General features: G+C 45.0%; 1 protein-coding gene across 1 annotated transcript in view; it reads right to left on the minus strand.

Annotated features, from left to right (window-relative positions):
• SLC13A4 (solute carrier family 13 member 4) overlaps positions 1-20,667 on the minus strand; it is a 43,748-nt gene extending 23,081 nt beyond the window's left edge. The window contains 4 exon segments of the mRNA XM_044433940.1: positions 228-364; positions 4,999-5,127; positions 19,203-19,522; positions 20,655-20,667. Coding sequence (XP_044289875.1) covers positions 228-364; positions 4,999-5,127; positions 19,203-19,522; positions 20,655-20,667 — 599 coding nt within the window.
• Between the last annotated feature and the right edge of the window lie 902 nt (positions 20,668-21,569).

A 21,569-nucleotide genomic window follows, 5' to 3' on the forward strand; every position in this document is an offset into this window, starting at 1 on the left:
GGGATAGGAGAATATTTTCAAACTATGAAATAGACTGCACGACTGTGTTAGAGGAAATGATGTGGATGCATTTGATAACCCATGAATTGCATTTATTTCTTTTGAATCCTACTTTCCATCTGCGTGCAGGGCTGTTGACCCTTTGATTGGCTAATAAGCACCAATAACTACTTCTAACGACTGGTTGAGTTTTCATTCTGTAAATACTCCCTCTGCCATCCACTTACATGCCCGGTTTTGCTCCAGCCATCATAACCATACGCAAGGCGATCCGCTTGTGCAGATTCCACTTTTCCACAGAGGCTGCCACACAAATTACCCCCATGAGCAACAAAGTGGTGTTCTTGATGTATTCTGCAGCCACCTACAGAAAAGGCAAGTTGGGCATAGAGTAAAGGGACAGAAATATTACAAACAAATTCCGTCCTAGGACACTAGAGCAGCTATAGAGTCTAGTAATGGGAATATTGCCTTCCACACCCTTCCACCCTTTTTGTTTAGTCGCTGCTTTCCTGTGTTCAGCTTGATTTCATGCATTCACATAATCCTCCTAAAATTCTGCAAAATATAAGAGCAAAGCAATTCACTCATTTGATTAATATATCTTAAAGAACTTGGCTCATCTACTGTGCAAACTCTGGAATTATTAATTTTGCTTGCATTCCATAATAACCCATGTAGTAACTAATGTTGCTGCGATATATGCATTTGATCTTGACCTCCCTTGAAAATGCTCCAGGCAATATACCCTCCCCTCTCGGCCAAAGTAATTCTTCAAGATGAGGTAAGCTAAGAGATAGTGACTGGCTCAAGATCACTCAGTGAGTTTCAGTGCCTAACGGGAATTTGATTGCAACTGGGTTGCTTCAGCCCAGGAGCCCACTAGCAACCCAGTAGCAGCAGCAGTTAGCGTGTTGTAGTGGTTAGAAATTAAGTCTGAACAGTCTAACCACCACAGGCCAACAACTCTGCTCCAGTTTTGCAAGAACCCAAACAATTCTCATGTGAACATTTTCCATGGTATGAAAATTACTGTGGGACACATGAGCACATCTTTGTAGCTCATTTCCTGTCCCCTTTTTATCTGTGTGCAGCTGTCTTTTTCTGTCTCTGTCAGTATTTGATTCTCTCATCAGCCCAGATGCTAAGTCAGGGTAGGGAACCTAGTGCAATGTAGATGTTCTTCTGTTCTACAACTCCTTTGATTTATGACCACTGGCAAAGGTGGCTGAGGGTGATAAAAGCTGTAGTCCAAAACATCTGGGAATCACCAGGTTGATGACTCCTATTCTGGGATGCACTGTGGTTAGAATAAACGATATTGTTTGGTTAAGGTGATGGTTGTAGAACATCTGGCTGTCTGGGCTCTGCACGTCAACCCACACAGTCTTCTGGCTTCTGCCATGTGGACGAGGCTTGGCTTCCAACATTCTCCCCTGGAGAAATGACCTTGAAGGAATCCCCACTGTTATCATTGGCTAAGAGATTTCACAACTTCTTCAGGAATGTTGGGTGCCACCTGAAGCCAGGACTAAGTCCACATTGGGATGAGCAGCTCTTCCTCCCAACACTGGCTGGGTTGTGCTGCACAAAGTGTGGCATCACCAGACAGATGCCAGGTGCCACCCTAAGCATGGAATTCATGCTTCTCCCAGCACCAGCTTTCACTGTCTCTCTTTCAGAACAGCTATATTGGGAAGGCCAGGAACAGATGGCATCAGCGACTGTGGCCCTGCCCTCTGATGCCATCTGACCCACAGATGGCGCAGCAGGGAGGCAATTCACTCCTTGATCATAACCCAGTTCTGCACTCCGGATCTAGCTGGTTCCTGAGTTCAAGGACCAAATATGTGGCAACAGAATTACACAGATATGTGACTCACAGACAGACAACAACAAATGCTCACTGCAGTTGGTGGTAAGTAGCATCTTCCTGAGACAGGATCTACCCCAGACAGTAGAAATCTAAAATGAGCCATTCTCTTGGGGATGGTTAAATATTGGCAGTGGTGGGCAAGAGGTAAGGTTCTGGGCCCTTGACCCGATTCTCAGCCTTCTGTGATATTCCCTATAAACTCCATTGTTGGTTGAACAATATCACAAACACACAGTAGAGCAACATGCCCTGTTGGCTCCCCTATCAACCCACCTTGCTATCCTTCCCTACTTAATAACTTGAATTAAATGTTCCAGGTGCGGGAAACTGATCTTTCCTACACATTTCTTACAATGAACCTTCCTGCAGGGGAACATAGGAAGCTGTCCTATATCAAGTCAGGTCACTGGTCCGCCAGCCCTCTTGTAGTGGTTCCCCAGGGTTTCAGAGAAGAATCTTTCCTAGCTCTACCTGGAGATGTCAGAGACTGAACATGGGGCCTTCTGTATCAGAAGCACTTCTATATTACCGCCACGGAGTTACAGTAATGGTTTGCTTCAAGGATTGGTTACACTTTATCTTGTTTTGGCTTGCTTCCACTGGCTCTTGCCTTTCTCCCAGCCTCTACCCTCTGTTAGCTTGAACAGCAAGAAAAAATCCATCGAAACAAACAGCACAAAGGACCTTTCTTATTACCCTTGATCCTTTTCACACTTTTGGGGGTGGAGGAGTTGCAGAAACAAAGACTAATGTTCTTACAAGCACAAGGTGCTGGGTCAGAGGCAGCAGGTTTGCTCTGGCTTAAATGGGGAGAAAGAGCCTTCGTCATGCTTTCTAGCATGCCAAAATGACTTAACCCTAATCCCCCAGAACCACCCTGGGTTGACGCGACTTGGTCTTCTGGGAAGAGTTGCTACAAGTCAACTTTAAGTATGCTCACCAGCAGTAGCGTGGGAGCCCCGATGAGCAGCTGGTTTCCTTCACAGCATTGCAAGGAAAGGGCTAAGGTCAACCGGAACATCAATAGGCACACTTCAGCACTGCCCATGCAATGCTTCTCTTTGCAGCATTACCAGGACCAGCGTGGGAGATGCCGTACTGCAATAATTCTCGTACCAACTCTAAGGAAGTGATGCTCTATACAAGGGACAGGCAACATGCGGCCCCTGGCTTGCATGCAGCCACTCCGACCATTGCTATATCCCCACTGCCACCACCAAATTTGCCACAAAGGCAGCTAGAAAGCAGCCATTCTGTAAGGAAAAAGGCATGCAGCATGTTCATATCCTGTTTGTGAGCAGAATCCTACTGCACCTTGTTTCCTTGCAAAGTTGCCTCTTTGGGGGCCAGTTCCATGGGGATTTTGGCTCTGGCAATTGTGGTGGAAGGGATGGAATGTAGCCCACGGTCCCCCAACCCCAGAAGATGCTACACCTGCTATACACCAATGCCCTGTACCACTGGGGCTTCTAATGAACAAGCATTTGATCCTGAGCTCCCTTTAACATGCTCCAGTCAATGTATATCCTCCCCTCTTGGCCAAAGTAATTTTTCAAGATGAGGAAAGCTAAGAGATAGTGACTGACTCAAGATCACTCAGTGAGTCTCAGTGACTAATGGAAATTTGATTGCAACTGGGCTGCTTCAGCAAAGGATAAGGTCGTCTGTCTCACAAATTTGAATTGTTGCCCATTTGCACAAATGATCCATTCTCTTCCTAGATGGAAGTGGATTACATAGACCCATAAAACAACAACATTGCCAGGAGCAATTGGACCAGCTGAACTTCACAGCATTCAACGTTGGTCTAGAGAAGCTCACAGCCTTCAAGCTGGGGCTTGTGTTCATTGTCTTACCGTGTGATATAGCCAAAAGGATCTCCAAAGAGAAAGACAACAGGGTACAAGCTCTGTCCCTTGCAGGGTGATCCACCAACCACCTGCCACCAAACTGTAAGCTAGCAGGGAGAATGCAGGGCAAGGATGCGGCCCAGTGGTGGTGAGAGTGCTGGACTGAGGGCCCAGGAGATCCGCGTTCTAGTCCCTGCTTGGCCAAGAAGCTCACTGGTGCACTTTGGGCCAGTCACAGACTCTCAGCCCAACCTGCCTCACAGGGTTGTTGTTGTGAGGATGAAATATAAGCTGCCTTGGGTTCCTCTCAAGAGAAAAAAGACAGGCTATAAATGCAATCCAACAGTAGTCATCATAATAGTGAGTATCACAATCAGTGACAGCAGAAAGGATTCAGCACCTTTCTGGATTTCTGAAAGGGTTCTTGTCCATCATGTTTGTCACTTCACACCCTTGTAGGGTGGCTGCCTGAAGTGGAGAGCCTCCTCGATCTGTGGGAACTCTACCTGAACCAGGATGCTCATGGAGAGCCACCACAGACACCAGAGGGTTCTCCTCTTCAGGTGATCACCTCCCTGAGTACGTAGCCACTGAAACAACAGAGGAATGGAGCCAGGCAGAAGCTTCCCTTTGCTTCACACAATACTGCTAACTCTCTTCCGAATGCCTGAACAGGGCTAATATTTTTCATTGGCATCAACTCCAACTCCCAGAGTGCACATGATCACCATGAGACATGGGACACAGGAATCATCACGACCTTGTGTGGTCACACAGCAGCTCTGACACGTGCAGCACATTTGGTTGTGCACCTCTTCTTGATCGGTGCAAAAGCAGATTACCTGGGGGCACCAGATTCGGGATGCAGTTGCACAATCACAGAAGTAGACTTGACATGGAGAAATGGAATGTGTAGGGCTCTATCCCCCAGTACCACCTAGATGGGAACACAGATAGTCCCACTGTAGCCACCAACTCCGCATGCAGTCCACCTTCTGTGAGTTCCTACTTGGTGGACACAGCCTCCTGAAGGCTGAAGACTTGACCGGTGTGGGATGCAGCATTACAAGCCACAAGCATAAAAACAGAAAGTGCTCTAAAACCATAACACACCATAAATACACACACACTATTCAACAGTAGTAAGAAGGTCATGCATTTCCACCTTCCTTTGAGAGCCATCCTATGCTAAATAACCTGCATGCCATCAACCTGCAGGCATGTCTGACTCAAGCCTCAGTAGCCGTGAGGGTGAAAGTACACACATCTGACCTCGCTGGACTTCATGACTCCAAACAGTGGGTAGAGGAAAGCAGGAACAAGAGCTGCTGCCCCGAGGGGCACTGCTTCCGAAACCCAGTACACCGCTGTCACGATCAGCACATAAGCGCACGACGCTTCCTGGAGAAAGAGAGAAAGGAAGGAGTCATTCCATATCACTTCAGCATTTGGCTGGAGCAACATTTGCAGGCCCGGCTTGGCTGGTATGCCAAGACTGATGCTTCAATCAAGTGACCAATCCAAGGAGACATCTCAGGATTTGTACTTGCACAAAGCAGTGGGTTCAAGATGCATTTCATATGCTCCAGTTGAGCTTCTGGCTGAGTGGGGACTAGAACCCAGACCTCCAGAGTTTCAGTCCAGCCCTTGAACCACTATGCCAGACTGGCAGTATGTCATACTAGCTCTTAAATTCATATGTCAACCTGCAAGCTAAATCCAGACCCTGGCAGGGTACCTGTGAACCCTGCACATCACCTTCTGCCAAGCTGGGATGCAGCTTCTGCTCTAGTTGGTACATCCTTTTCTGCAAAATAAAGCATCTCAAGGGCCAGCTTATGCAGGAAACAGAGAAACCTGCAGAGGTCTTTTTGAGACACCTCTGAAGCATCCTACAATATATTGCTGGAAGGGTTTCCCACCTACTTGTTTGGCCTGGGCAGGGGCCTCTTTTAAAGGCTGACCCCACTATGTGGGAAAAAGGGACTCCAGTGTACACCAAGTCAGACTACTGGAGACATTCCACCCCCCCCCCCCAGCAGGAGTAATTGGCATCCGTGTTTCCTCTGAAAAAGCAGCCTCGGTTGGTCTGATGCCTGCAGCTTTAAACATGCACACGGCAGCTCTTAGAGTCGTATAATCCTCCACTGGTAACTTGCTTTGGTACTTAGCCATTATGCAACTCCGATTCATCTTGTAAGCTCACTAGCCTGGGGTTCATTATCCCCTGGTTTGGGGATCTGGCCAGCAGAGAACTTTTCTCAAATTCCTGGGGAAGGAGAAGTAAGCAACCAGAATTGGCAGCTGGGGCCATTTGTGTACATGGAGAACCATGAAAATGTAGCCTGTCCCATTGCTTTTGGTGAAAGAGACAATTCAGTCAACAATGGCTTCTTCTGACAGATAAAGCTAAGGATGGATGGATCTGTGGGTTTAATCTTTACTGCATCCACGTTTGTAAAAGTTCAAGCTCTTCCCATTCTAAAGGTGAAAAAAGTTTGAAGTTTAGTAAATTCTTATTGAAAATGAATGAAAACAGAATTCTAACCCAGCTGCACTGGTGAAATTCAATAGGTATCTACGTATATATAGATACTACAGGATTATGTGGTATCTAAAATAACATATTATATTATATATATTAAGACACACTCTATAAGTGTTAAGGAAGAGGTATCATTCAGAAAAAAAGATGGCAATCTTAGTTCTTGGTTGAAAACACAGAGATTCATACTCAGACTTTTTGGAGCTAAGCACTCAGTCCCTGGGCTTGGATGGATGAACCTGTTAGTTTCGGGTTCTCTGCCATCAGATGTTTTGGGGTTTGTCTGTTTATCTTTAATTTCAACTTATTTCCATTCTGAGCATTGAGTAATTTGTGAATTTGGTAAATTATTATCAAAGAAATTGGAATTCTCCCCCATTCCTAGTACATAGTAACTTTGTATACGATTAATATAAAACTCCCAGTTATGGTACTCCATCCTGAAGTTATGTTTGGTTTCAGGAGTGGGGAACATGTGGCGGTCTAGATCTTGTAGTGCAATGATACCCATCAGCCCCAGCAAACAAGGCCAGTTGTCATCATCAACCATTCAGTCATGTCCGATCATTGGCCACTGTATGGATCATTGCTCTCCGTGCCTCTCTGTCTCACACTGCTTCCTTCAAGAAGGAAGACCAGCAGCTGGGGACAATAGGGAGCTGCAGTCCAAGGACTTCACAGGTTCACCTCCACTGTTGTATCTTAGGGCTGTGAAGAAACCCCCATGGTTGCAAAGACATTTTCTTTGCTTGCCTCAACATTCCTCAGAAGTTTCACCCCTAAGCAGCAGCCTCCCGCTTTGCCTCACACAAAAACCTTTACGAATGCATGGATCACTTTCTCACTGCCTTCAAGACATGGTCTTCCTCTTATTAAAATTCTCCTCATTTCCCTTGGAATCCCACAGATTTTTCATCTGGGCAAGGACCTTTAAGCGAAAGGCTGCAAGATCACCAGTACAGGAAGCAGTCAAGACACCAGTATCATAGTAATAATAACAACTGTGCATTACAAGTGCATTTGGCCACTTCTTCAGAAAAACAGGGAGGGGTGATGGCTTTTCCTCCACCCTGCAGCTGGCTGGGAGGGTCAAAGGCTGTGCATGCAAAGGCACACACAGCTGAGATCTTGATCACTAGTTCCTCATGGCCAGCATCCTTTTTACCACCTTCCCCTATGGTCTTGATATATTTTCTGGAAATATAAAGGAGGAATGGAGGACCATCTTGGGTGTGCATGTGGGATTCAGCAGCTGAAGGGGGTCACGCACTCTTGGGCTGCAGTTAGGGTCTTGGGGATGAGGTTGTGCAACCCTGATAGAAAAACAGGTAAATAGGTGAGAGAGAGAGAGAGAGAGAGAGAGAGAGACAGACAGACAGACAGACAGACAGACAGACAGACAGACAGAGAGAGAGAGATGATAGACAGACAGGCATTTCTGATGAAGATTGACTTTTATTTTATTTCCCAAACACCCTGTAGGAAGTAGGCATTATTCAGTGCAGACGTCTTCCTTTGATTTCTTGAACTTGCTGCTAGAGTTGATGCTTCGGTTACTTGACTGGATATTTATATGGGACATGATTCAGCAAAGCACATAGCTAGACCTGTGTGTACAGCTGGCAAGAGACTTATTTTTCCAAAGAGCACCCCCTACACAACTCTGTTGTGTCACGAGCAAAGTCTTGAAATGTGGAAAAAATTTCAAAGCAGTTCATCAGATGGAGTGGAGGGGTAGGTTGCAGTTTAGCTGTTTAGAAAATAAAAAAGGAATGCAAACTCTGGCCAAGCAAAGGTAAGATGACATTTAGGCAAACAGGAAAGAGCTCTGAGAAATGTGTTCCCCAATCAGTGGACAACTAAACCATGCTGTCCAAACACAGTTATAAGCCACTTTATACTATGTAAACTGCTTTAAGAACTTTTTGTTCAAACTTTTATGTGGTACACAGATATTATTCTAAATCAGCTGACAAAAACATCAAGACCTCCAATAAAAGTTTGTTTAAGGGCATCAGAAACAGTGCTCAAAAAGAGGAAAGAGGAATTGGACAGAAGCAGCTGGATGAATTCTTTCCATTGTCTTCCCTACGAAAGTTGAAATGCCTCCTTGGACGGCTTTAGAAGGGGATTGGGAATTTCCTGGAGGACAGGACTATGTGGACATGTGCCGGATCACTGAACCTCAGGCTTGCAGGACAGATCTGATCCTCTTGCATCCCAAGTTTCCCTAGATGGTCACAGCCCATTTCTCTTGCTCTACCATTTCCCCTGTCCCATGACCGTTTGGTTTCCAGTCATTTGTCTGGTTTGCTCCCATTTAGCAGGACTGAAATTCCTCTCCTGAGACTTAGTCACTGGCAGTAAGAGCTTTCAACTTAGAAATGGTAGTATTTTTGGCTTGTCCCTTTTGCCTTGCAGGGCTGTGGCCACGGAGAGATTCTCTGAAATGGAATTCAGCCTTTGGCCTGAACATGGTTCTGCGCCATTCCAAACACAGAGGCGTTGCGTGCTGCTTGCTGGGGAACACGAGTAGGAGGGTGCTGCTGCACGCGTGACCTATGTCTGATAGGTCAGAAATGTCATAGCATATGACATTATGCTATGTCATAATGTCACAGGGAAGTGGCAGGAACAAAGGGCTCCCCCTCCCCTCCAAAGCAAGGATGAGGCTAGCTATGGAGGCTCATGGAGACAGGCATTCGGCGGCACTGAGAGTGCATGGCGTACATGCAGGGTTCGGGCAGCACTAACCCCTGGAAAGGCGGGGCAGAGCTGGGTTTTCAGATGCACTTTCTAAGAAACTTAACATAGTCCCCTTTCCTATGGAGTATTTCCATAGAAAAAGCTGTTGATTACGGAGGGGAGGCATTTCAGCCTTTCAGACTGGGTGGCAGAAGGGATGGCAAAAAAGCTGGGAAGCACCAAACGGTGGGCAATCAGGAGAAGACAGGGGGCAAGATAAGGGGGAAGGGGGCATGGCCATCAGAGGATGCCTATAGAGCTGGACTGGGGCCCAGGAACTTCAGATGCAGCCTGCAGGCCTCAGGTTCCTACTGCTGCTCTCTGTGGAAGTCCAGCATCCTGCTTCCCACAGAGCCCAGTCAGATCCTTCTTGGAAGCTTGAACCTCTCCTCCTAACATGTCATAACCAGGGGTTTTGACAGCCTCTAAAGCTGAAGGCTCCATGTAGTCATGACGACGAACCACCAATGGCCAACTGGCAAGCGGTTGGAGAGAAAATAATGCACAATAGTCGCTCTAGTAATCTCATCTACAAGCAAAGCAGCTTCTGTTGGGCTCTGTAATGCTCAAGAAGTAACTGGGATCTTGGATGACTGGGCTATTTAGCGATCAAGTACTTAAAGCCAGCTTGTCTTGACTGGGCTCTGCACTAATCTCTTTGGGTTTCACTTGTTTTATTTTTATGATAGACATGCTTAAGAAAGGAGTGGTGGAGTTTTATTGAGTTATGTAATGCTGCATTATTGTCTGCCTTTCCATTCTTCGTATGGAACACAAAAGGTTCCAGTTAGATTAGTTGCTCTTAACTGGCAGTTTAAGGTCAACCAGGAAGGGGATGGGAATATTGTAGCTGAGTTTCTATTCATGCTGTAACTCAGACGTGGAGGGAATTGCTGAAAAAGAAAATAGGGATTCAGTTTCAGGCCAATAACTGAAGCAGGAAGCAGCCATCGACCTGAAATAAAACATGGAGTTCATTTGGATATGTCCTGTCCTTGAAAATTGAGAACCGCACGCAGACATTTTCTTTTGTTCTGGTGTGACATTTTACTATTGTACCTTTGGGAAATACAAGGGCAAATACATTTGGAAAAGAAGTGTTCCGTGTGAGCTTAGTTTTCCTGAATTATGTGTGGTCTGAGTCCAAAGCAATCCTTTTGGCTTGGAATGGAGAATAAATTCATTTTGTATTTCATACTTTCAAATCCCTATGAAAACTATAGCTCAGTTATCCTTCAACATTTGTACTTCTTCACATGTTGCAATAAAGTTTTCTAATTTAATGTGTATAAATGTGTGCATATTAGGGAAAATAAAATCAAAATGCAGTATAATAAGGCTTAACATTTGTTTATTAGGCAAAAATGCATACAAAATGCATGCATTAGGGAAAACATGCACAAGAATGCTTACAAATATTCAGCTGAACTTTAAAAAAATAATCTCAAAATTTAGGATGAACTGAATTTGGGACTGTAAAAATGAGAAACTGGGAGAAACCAAATTTTGTTTACCCCTAGTTTTGGCCTAAGTGGAGTCCCATGATTGGGTCTAGTAAGAGTGGAATCAGATGCCCTTTTTAACCTAACCTGGAGTATAATCCTCCTGGTTTCTCTGTTGCAAAGCTCAAATCCAATTTCTTTAGGGATCTGATAGAGACCACAGCACTTTCTGAAAGTGGTGGTCATCATGCCTGTGGCCTGATGGGAGTTGTAGTTCAATACATCTGGGGGCCACAAGCTGAAGGAAGGTTCCCTTAGTCCTGTTTGGGTGTTCTAATCCTCTGGATGATTCTGCCTGCATGGGAGGGGATATGCTAGCTTCACCCCCTCCAGCACCATCCTTGTTGCTTTTCCTGTTCCAAGTGGAGGGCAAATGTCTACAGCTCATTCTACTCGGGTTGCAGATCCTGCAGGGAGCCTCCACAAGCACAGCTTGCTTCCTGCTGGAATCGCTTGTCCTCCAGCTCAGCAAGGGTGATGGGCCCAACAACAAAGGGGTGGAGCCGGCATGCTGGTCCCTTTGCTATCGCACAGGGAAGCAAAACATTCACCCAGGGCTTTAGGGACACTTACGGTATTTATTAATTTATTCTATCGAGGTAATCATGGTGGGATGAAAACACGAAAGTCCCACCCAGCAAAGAAACAGCAATGAAGGAGCAGTCATATCTTTAAATCAGATCTGCAACACATTAACGTTGAGTACCCACAAAGCATATTACAAGCTGCTCTTCTAGGAATGGTGTCATGAGTTCATCCTGCAAGCACTCATTCGGGTGGGGCCCATCGCTTTGTCCCCAGTTCTCAAGGAAATCCTAGCAAACTAGGCAACAGTCTGGTCCATATCAAAAGCCAGTTCTTACATTCTTCCTCTTGCAACCCTATTGGTCTTTATCACCCATTCAAAACCACCCCCAAGAAAAAAGAAAACCCACTTCTCATTACAGCAGGTTATACACAAGAATGCAAGCACACGGTGATGCAGAGAAAAACGCTTTCCCCCAGTGATGCTAAAGAGTGCAGCCAAGCTGAGAGAGACCAGGGAGTGCTGGATGGGCTGGCACAGGCTGTCGGCATCCCTGCTAACCAAGTGCCTGCACTCCGCCCTGTGCTGTGTTCCGGCTTGACTACACCACGTTCAAGAAACTCCTGCAGGCAGCCACCCCCACTGTTCCTCAGAAAGTGAGCAGGATGTCTCATGGGATGCTGTTCCAGTTGCAGTTATTGTTGGGTACCACAAGGAAACAGCCCCCGTCTGGAATGCCAGAGACCCAGGCATGGAATAAAATTCTCTTGCATGTCCATATTAATGGAGGTAATTCTTAAAAAGTGCTGCTTAGCACTTTAAAGGACACAGCCAACACTCTGAATTTAAGCTGGAGACAACTTGTTATCATCTGTGAAGAAGGAATGAAAAAATGGACCAGGTCAGCCAACTCCAGACTGCTGCTGGCAGCCACCTTCTGAACCAATGGGAGCACCCAGACTGTCTGCAAGGGGCGGCCTTACATAGATCACCTCGCAATAAGCTGAGCTAGAAATCAGTGGTGGGTGAATGACTTGGAGCAGGTCCTCCTTCTCCTGCAGAGGCTGCAACCTGAATTACAAGGCAAACCTGACAGTGTATAGACTTTCAGAAAAGAGGGATTTGCACAATTCAGCTGATTCTGCACATGCCAAACAGGAACCACCTGATGATTGGGTGCTACTTGGCACGAATTTCATGAAAATGAAGAGAAATCTACAAATTGTGCTCCATCCTACAGATGCAAGACTGCCAGCTGTTTTAACTGGCATCATGGTGAGTCAGTGCTGGCACAAGCATTAGGGCTGGGGTAAGCTTCAAGCTGGTGTGGAGGTTAAATAAAACTGCACATCTGTGCATATCCAGGGCCCTAAAATAGCATAGACTGAGAAATCCAGTCAAGCAGGTCAGCAAAAACACTTTGCACATGACAGGATGTATAGGGATTATACCAGGTGATAGAGTTCAGGTTCGGGTTAGAGACAGGAACACCTGAGTCTCTGTGCATGTCCAGGGACCTGAAAATAGTCTAGAGTGGGAAAGCAACGTGAGCAACCTGCAAGAACACCAGATGTGTTGCCCTTGCTTCTGTTGTCTGAATGTTTAATGAGGATACCTGGGTGGCAGCATGGAGGTTAAGCTTCACATTAGGGTCAGGATTAGGAAACCATGATCCCTCTGAATGTCCACTGGCTTTTAAAGGCCATCGATCAGGGCAGCCCATTGAGCACTCAACAATAATCCGCAGATGCTATCTTTGTACACGTTGACTGAATGTATAGGATTACACCTGCATGTTGGGATGGGGGATAAGCATCAGGTCAGGGTGAGGAAAACTGAGGTCCCTATGCATGGCCAGGGGTGTGGAAATAGGCTAGAGAGGGCAAGCAAAGTGTACAGTTCACAGGGACTCCCGACATGCAGCCTTTGTCCATACTTTTGGAAAGTGGAATGATCACACCTGGCTGTTCTGGTAGGTTAAGTTTCTGGTAGGTTAAGGTATGTTAGGGTTCCAGCTGGCATTGGGGAACCCTAAAACCCTGTGCATGCACCAAGCCTGGGTAGAAAGAGGGAGCACGAGCGACAAGAACATCCCGCGTGCTACTTTTGTGCATCTGTCCATATGTAGACCTGTTTGTCAGGGAAAGGGTTAAACTTTTGCACAAGACCCTGGAACTAGCCTAATATGGGCAAATAGTGGGAGAGAGCAACACTAGTAGTTGCTTTTGCATATGTTGTCTGAATGGCTAGATAGCATCCCTGCGTGTTTGAGCAGAGGTTAACTTCAGTTTAGGATTAGAAAAATCCAGGTCCCTGTGGATGTCCAAAGCCACTGAGCTAGTTTCAATTGTCCAGAAAGTATGAGCCATGAAAAGAACACCCTGAATGTTCCCTGCTTTCATGTTGCCGGATTGCATCCAAATTATACCTGGGTGTTAGGGTTGGGGTCACGTTCCAGTGAAGAGTTAGTCTAAGGAAATCATCTACCCCAGTGCATGTGCAAAGGTTTGAAGGTATCCTCCGATGGTCAAATGGGGTGAGAGGTCAACAAGAACACAGTGCGAATGTTGCCTTGTTGCATGTTGTCTGAACAAGTAGGGAGTATACCCTGCTGTTGGGGTTAAGCTTCAGTTTAAGGTACCAAACAGGGATATCTTTCACATTTGACCTCAATGGATTTTGTTCTTTCTTCAGATTCAATAATGTGAAGTGAGCTGCACTATTTTTCCTTTTTTTTCCTTTTTCTTTTTCACAGACCTCTGTACCTAAGACAGACCACTATTTGTGCACATTTTTCAAAACACCTCTGGTATTTATGCAAATAAGTATTCAAGAAGCACACAGCTTTGTCATGGTTTGGACAGAATCAGTTGATTCGCATTAAATCCTAATTTGCAGAAATTGCAATTTGTGCAGATTGGCTGATTCTGCATGATTCACACCAGAGTTGCTTGGTTTTCAGGTGTCTATTTGTCCAAATTTCACGATTATTTAAAAGAAGTGTGCAAATTGCAATATCTCATAGTGATGGAAGCCCATGAGCTGTCTCAGCTTCCAGCACAGAGAGTCCATGCCAGCACATGGATAAAGAACTGGAATCTGAGCAGGACCCAATGGAAATCCATTAGATTTTTGCCCACCTCCAAATTTCTGACATAGCACCAGTGTGCAATATCAGGTAGGATGCCATGTTGTCGGAGTGATGAAAATGCTGAATGATTTGGGCAAAAATATTGTGTTAGGGTGCCATTCAGTGAGAATATGTATATGCTGATGAACTCAGAGGATTACAGGCACCCAGTGGCAGGTGGAAAGGCCAGGTTGCTGCCATATACTCCAAAATTTTCAGATGGCTGATTTGGGCTGTCTAAATAGTTTCCTTTCCCTGCAAGGAGGAACAGCCAAGGATCAACAGGTTAACACCAGGATATGCTCTAGGAGTAGGAAGCATGGCCTTGTAGTGGCTCTACTCCTTCTTGACCGGCCAATTCCAGAAGGTGATGTGGGGGATTATTGCTCTGTGCCGTTGTAGTTATGGGATGGGGTACTGCAGGGTTCTATTTTACCCCCTATGCTATTTAACATCTACATGAAGCTGCTGGGGTAGGATATGCAGAGGTATGGGCTGAGATGTTCTCAAGATGTTGCTGACACTCAGCTCTACCTCTCTCTCTCATCCAACCCAGGTGAGGCAGTGGCCACTCCGAATCAGTGTCTGAGCTCTGGGTGAAGGCCAATGAACTGAGACTCAATCCAGACAAGACAGAGGTGCTGTTAATGGGTGGTTCATCTGTCCATTTTGGTGATATTCGACCTGTTCTGGATGGGGTTGCACTCCCCCTAAATGACAAGTCTTGTCATTTGGGGCACTTCAGGAGCCCCTTCCAAAGGAATTGAGGAGTGTAACTAACAGGATGAGAGCCTTTTTGATGGTGGCACCCAGTTGTGGAATTGCCTTTCCAAAGGGGTGTGCCTGGTGCCTACTTTGAATTCTTTTCAGTGCCAGGTGAAGATCATTTTTTTCTCTCAGCATTTTAACAACTTAATTTTTAAACTTCACTTTTTAATGTTTTATTTTACTTTGTGACTGAACGAACAAAATCAAAACACTGATGCTTCTGCACTGATTCAATTGTAATTGCGGTTTTCCTGTTTTAAATTATTTTTTCTTGTATGTGCATGTGTTTTAAATCTTTCTTAACTCTTTTAAACCACCCAGAGAGCCTTGGCTATTGGACAGTATAAAAATGAAATGAATGAACAAATAAATTACTGTGAATTTCTCCACCATTCCCTGCCTCCCAAAATGTTCCTCTCCAGTTCTGAAGCTGGTCTTCTATCTTTGGCAGACCAACCAGTACATGAAGGACCACATAGGTGCGCGCGCTCTCTCTCTCTCTCTCTCTGTGTGTGTGTGCGCGCACACACATGTGCTTCAAGGTCAGAGTTCCATTTCAAACCTCAGAAGGTATTTCTATGGTTAGAGTTGGCACTTGGACCTATCCTGTGGCCCCAAAGAAAATATTGGGAGGTTGTAGGGTTGCACCCTAAATAAAGTAACTGAATTAAATAGATCCATCCATCCCTAATCACATTCTATATTCTATATTAATCAACTACTTGTTGCTTGTTAATTTTAATTTGGGGGGAGGGGTATTCATTATGCCTTAATTCTGCTTCATTATCTACTGGCTCGGTAACTTGTAATTGCCTAACTCTTGTCAGCTGAATAGATGCAAAGGAAAGAAAGAGACTCATTTATCTTCCTTTGCTTTGCTCTTAGTTTACTTCCTTAATGAGGTTAAAATTAGTTTGAGCTGACTTCTACTTTGTCTAATTTGCCTATTTGCTCATTTGTTCACTCCAGCTTGATAAACAAGGGGACACCATTAATTAAACAAGTTCGAAACAAATCAATCAAAAAGGTGCATCTTAACTTCATTAAAACAAACAATGAAATGTAAATGAAGCTGCCTTCCCTGAGAACATTTGTAAGAGAGCATATTCATTCTTGAAAGAAAACTAATCTCTAAAGATTATATACATATTCCACCCCTCCTCTTCTTAAATTCAAGCACTAATGCAACTTGTAGTTGCTCTTTCACAAATGATCATAAGGACAGAAAGGGATCAAAGAGAATTGTGTGCATTTCCACCCATATAGTCCTGCACTTGCCATTGGATATGTAAATCTAAAATTCAAGCAGTAGAGCTCACCCCAATTCTGCTCTGGAAGAAATGATAATGTGCATCTGAGCTTGAACAGAGTGCATGTTCCTCATCACGGAGTAACATTCACCAGATTATGTGCAACTGCAACTAAGAGGTTGGCCTTAACACTTGAACAAGAGTGAAAACCGAAAAATGTTTAGCAGCATTGTTGCTTTATTCTAAACTTTGATCAGCATGGAGATGCAATCATTGACAATTTCCTCTATTAATCTGCCTGCTAGAGGAATCCTGCCAGAAAATTGGATGGCAACAAGCCATTCAAGGACTCAAAGAAGCCGAACTCAAGATATTTCTTTCTTATTAGAGTTTGGTGGACAAGACTGAATGAAAGATGCCAAGTCCAGCAAAGCATGGCTTTTAGAGAGTCTAGGTCAGAACAATGAACTTTTAACTCTTCCAATTCATATTTTTTTATTTGGTACCTTGTGAATATGGTCTGAAAGGGCCCCAAAGTTTAGATGGATGCAAATACAGATTGGAGGAAAACTCTTCAAAATTAAGCAGCTGTTATGCGTCAGTAGACTTGTGTCCTTACAGAAAGGAGGTGGGTTATAAATAGAATATACTATCTATAAAGATCATGCATGGAATTCCGTGTTTCTCTCCCCATTTGCAAATGAACCAAGCTGACACCTGCTATGCTTTAACAAGGTACAGCACCATCTGCCCACAGAAACCTACTGTATTTAGGCATTCAGGATCTGTGCAGAATCAACACAGGAGAGGAATTGCTCAGCTCTGCCAGTGCTCTCACATTTCGGTCACTCTGCACTTGCGCAGGGCAATGGGCTGAACAGGAAAGTCTCTCCTATCCACAGAGCATCTCTCTGAGATCCAGGATACTGATTCTCCGGGTCCTGCTTTTGCATGGAGAGCCTCTACAAGTGCGCAAGGCTCTCCTCCTCAAAGAGTTGCTCTGGCCATGGGAACAGCGGCTGAGTGTTAAGCACTCCTCTCTTCATGCGTTGATGTTAAGCGGGTCCTGCATGCCTGCACAGGGCTAGATTCTCATCCCCAGCTCTTCACAGCCCACGGGGTTGCCAGATCAGGCCATGTGGTAAAGGAGCAAAAGATGTAATTTCTAACAGCAGCCCAACAGTCTGCCTGGCAAGTCGACAAGCAGTGAACAAAAGCAGGAAAACATCTTCCCGATATTGCTTGTGTATAGCCTCTGGGACATGAGCTGAATTTTGCACTCCCAGCGAATTCCCAAATCAGGCTCATGGAGTGCTCCAGAATGGGCCTGCTCTGGGGCTTTAGGAAAGCAGACTTGATGGCTGAAAGACAACATAATGCTGGCGTCTGCTGAGCCCAAACCTGCCCCCGTGGGCCTCATTCCGGTGAGGCAGAAGACTCGGCCTCGGTGGGGAGGGGGGCTTTGGTTACCCTTAGAGATTTTCCCCAATTCTCTCATGGGTTCCAGCAGCAAGTTGCTGCTTTTCATTCTATAAATATAGTACCCACAGCATAATCACATTTTTTCAAAAGATTGCCACCTTTTATTTATTGGCCCAGTTCCTGTGTCTGTAACCAAACAGAGCAACAAGGGTAAATTTGATCCCTGGTTTTTAGGGAGGGACAAATCAGTCTATCGAAGGTCCCTGTCAGTTCAGCATGTGATCATAAAGACATTCCAACCTTTCCTGCATCAATCTGCTTGCTTTAAAAAAAATAACACACATGCACAAATGTACATTATTTTTGTCTACATTGTAACCTGAACTAGTATACAAATCTTTTTGTACTCATTTTAGCTTAAAATATGCATTTGGTGCATTTTGTGAGCCAAGAACTGAATCACAAATTCTGGAGAAGTGCAAAAGTCCAATGGATGGCCTTATGTGACCCACAAAATGATCTGGAAAATATGAGCCAGTTTAAAGATACAGTCCAAAAGAAATCCTCATGTGTGCATATTGGTTGCCCCTGGTTTTTAAATCCAAGTGGAGGTATGGAAACAGTGTCTTTAAGGAAGTGAAGGCTGCACAGTTCCATAAAATAAGATTTGGCCAGCTCCCAATTGCACGCCACTGCAGCTTGGAGAGGGTTCAGTGAGAACAGGTCTAGGGTCAGATACAGCCCATAGCTTTGCTTCCTCAAGGCAGTTTCTCAGATCAGATGCCCTCCCCCCCGCCCCTGCCCATGCCAGTTGTATTTTTCTGCAACTTCTGCAAGGAAAGAATATTATTGGAGGCTGAATGGCCAGGGGATCTTGCAGGACATACTCCCAGGAGACAGTGCTGCCCGAGTTCTGGTGAACCCCTTTCATGGTGCAAGCCCCTACTCCTTTCTTTGTACACGTCTGCAAAAGACTGTCACTGGAACGGGGCATTGTGCTTGCGAATGGCTTGTGTGAAACAAACCTCTGGGCTGGATGCCATGTTAAGGAATAACGTGGGGTGACATGGATATCACAGTTCCCTTCTCCCAGAATGGTGGGGGTTTGTTTGTTTTTTTTTTTTTTTTTGAGTGGCAAGGGACAGCAGAGATGTGAAAACTCAAGTTCCTCCTTATCCAGGTTTCTTTTATTGAAGAAGGAAAGGAGAACAAGGAAAATCAGCCCCAGAACTGAGTATGGAATTCTTTTCATGCCATTTATCTCCATATCACGAGAAGCCTCTTCTGTCCAATCTCTGTGGGGAAAGCTACCCTTGTGAACTTTTCATTCTTTCATTCGGTGTCCTTCCTTTGCACTCCTGGGCCACCCAAAGGGCCTCTTTGAGCTAAACCTTCCATGACCTTGTTGTTTTCCATTTTGTTTTGGACAGGTTAGCCAAAATCTGAGGAGTGGGGCCAGTAGCAGAAGTCAAAGCTGTCCTTGCTTTCCCCCCGCTGCTGATGACTTGCCTAGAACTCTAGTAATCTAGCTGGTCAGTCACATCAATGTACAATTAGGGCCCAAGTGATGAAAACACAAGGTACTTACGCTAGTGGGGTACAAGAGTGGCAGAGGAAGCAACAGGAGTGGAATTAGGAGCACCAGCAGCAAGTTTCTAGCCTGGAGAAGCTCCCTGACCATGGTCATCCTGCTGCACCGGCTTTTACCTCCTTGAAGTCCCAGAGAGTTTTCCCAGATGGGCTCCAGATGGGCCAGTGGTGTCGTCCTTGCACTGAAGAGTCCTTGTTGCTTTGCTTCTTTAAGAAAACCTTATCAGTGCGTCAGAGTAGCTGCACTTTTTATGTTGGGCTGACTAGCACATCCTCTTGGCCGCCACACGGTAAGCACCTGAGGAACATAATGCTCTTCTGTTTAGTCATGAGCAGCAAAATCACCAGGCTGCCTCCGTGGTGCCAGCTGTCTTGACTCCTTGCATCATGGTGTTGTGTGCGTGTGCCAATCAATCACACAGGCAGGAGCCCAAGAATCGCATCTTCAGTTTCCCTTCTTTCAGTCGCCCACTTTCAGGTATGTCCCAGTTCAGAGTATGTATCCAGTTAGCACAAATCCAACCAGTGAAGAAAATTCACAGCGACTGAAAAGTGTTTCCTCCCCCTTTGTCCTTTATATGCTTTGCATTCTTTCCTGTAATGCTTCCTAACTTAGTTTAGAGATTAGCTTTCCCTTACTTTTTCTTCTCACTTGCTCTGCTAGAAATTCACAGGGCAGCAATTCTTCCAAAGATTACCTTGCATCTCAAGATAAAAACTTGAGAGAATGTCTCGGCCTACTCCAAGCTCACCAATAAGAGTGGTGGAAAGGAGCAGAGTCTCCACCCATGAGCCCAAAGCCAAAGAGGATGATTGACAACTAAATGTTCTTCCACAGGATTTGCGGCTCCCCACTCCAATCCCACCCCCACCCCCTGCCACCCTCCACCTCCAGCTGCTGGACCGTGTGACTGTTTCACAGCCAAGGAACGGCTGTGAAAATATGGATCCCCATTGACACCACGGAATGGCTCTCCCTTGAGGTCACATTTCTCCTTCTGTCCACTCCCATTGCCTTGTTTCTGAAGAATGCACACATCTGTGGCAATTATGTTTAGCCAAAATGGATGAAACATGCCTGAAAAATTGACAGGACATCGGTGGCTAGGTGTCTTGTTTTGTAGAGGACAGTCCTCTGTTTGAAAGCACCCTCTATTTGAAGGGCTGTCCTGTTTAATTCTGGTTGACAGAGAAAAAAGCATCAGAATGGTTGCCTTTCCACCATTCACTCTAGAGCAGCAACCTGACAGGCAGGATCCCTGACCAGCTCACCTCTATTAGATGGACTTCATTTAAATTATAATAAATATTTGTAAATGTGCATCCTTATAAATGAGCCTATGCTGCTGTTATATACATTGTTATTGTTCCTTTTTATTTTTGGTACATTTTCTTTTCTTTTCCAGCAATTTATCAGTGGCCACTCTAGACACATTGAAAGACCTATTACCCCAGGTATACATGGTTGGCCTCAATGGATCCTGTACCTTCCTAGCATATTTGGTTGCATGGATCCTGAGGAACTGCTGAATGAACTGGAAAAGCACCACCAAACAAGAACATGCCAGCAATTACACACACGCATGTGAGGCTCCTAAGAACATGGAAGAGCTCTTGTGGATCTGACCACAGGTCTGGCTGGTCCAGCTTCCTGATCCCATGGAAGCCAGTCAGACCATTGAGGACTGGTTGCTTTACTAGAATTTGAATTTAATGAACTTAAATTCTAATGCCTTGCTACTGATATATTTTAGAGTACTATTATGGGCAGAAAGGGGAATGATAATTATTATAATCATTCCAAATGGAAAGCTTCTAGCACTATGAATTGGAAGGTGTTGTGCAGCATTTCCATCTTTTTCTCCTTAATAAATTTTTGGTAAGGGGAGCGGGGGAAAACCCCATGACAACTGGTAGAAAAACACAGGAGAGTTGCAAGTAGAAAGGCCTGGAGGGATTCCCCACTTCCAAAGGAATGAATGAATAAATCCATCTATATACTGGGGTTATAAAACCTCATCTAGAAGCACCTTTACTGATTTGGATTTGCTTGTGAATGGTTTGTGAGCTGAATGGAGATTTATTTATTTATTTATTATTTATTTGGTGATGCTATTGATAAAAGGAACCCTTTTCATATGTTAAAAGAAGTTGTATTGCAATGTTTAGTGGGTTTCAATATTATATCATAGAAGTATGTTTGATATATCAGTGACTGTGTTTGTTGTACAAATATTGATGGGTTTGCTGCTCGCATGAGCTAGTTTGGGTTTTATTTGGAAAAGCAGTGTGTCAATACTTGTGGGGATGGGGATGATGAGGTAGTGGGACCATTGCGGTATTTGCCTAGGACTGCAATCGAAAG

Source organism: Varanus komodoensis, unplaced genomic scaffold (assembly GCF_004798865.1).
Source record: "Varanus komodoensis strain SLA01 unplaced genomic scaffold, ASM479886v1 scaffold27, whole genome shotgun sequence".
Classification (NCBI taxonomy): Eukaryota; Metazoa; Chordata; class Lepidosauria; order Squamata; family Varanidae; genus Varanus; species Varanus komodoensis.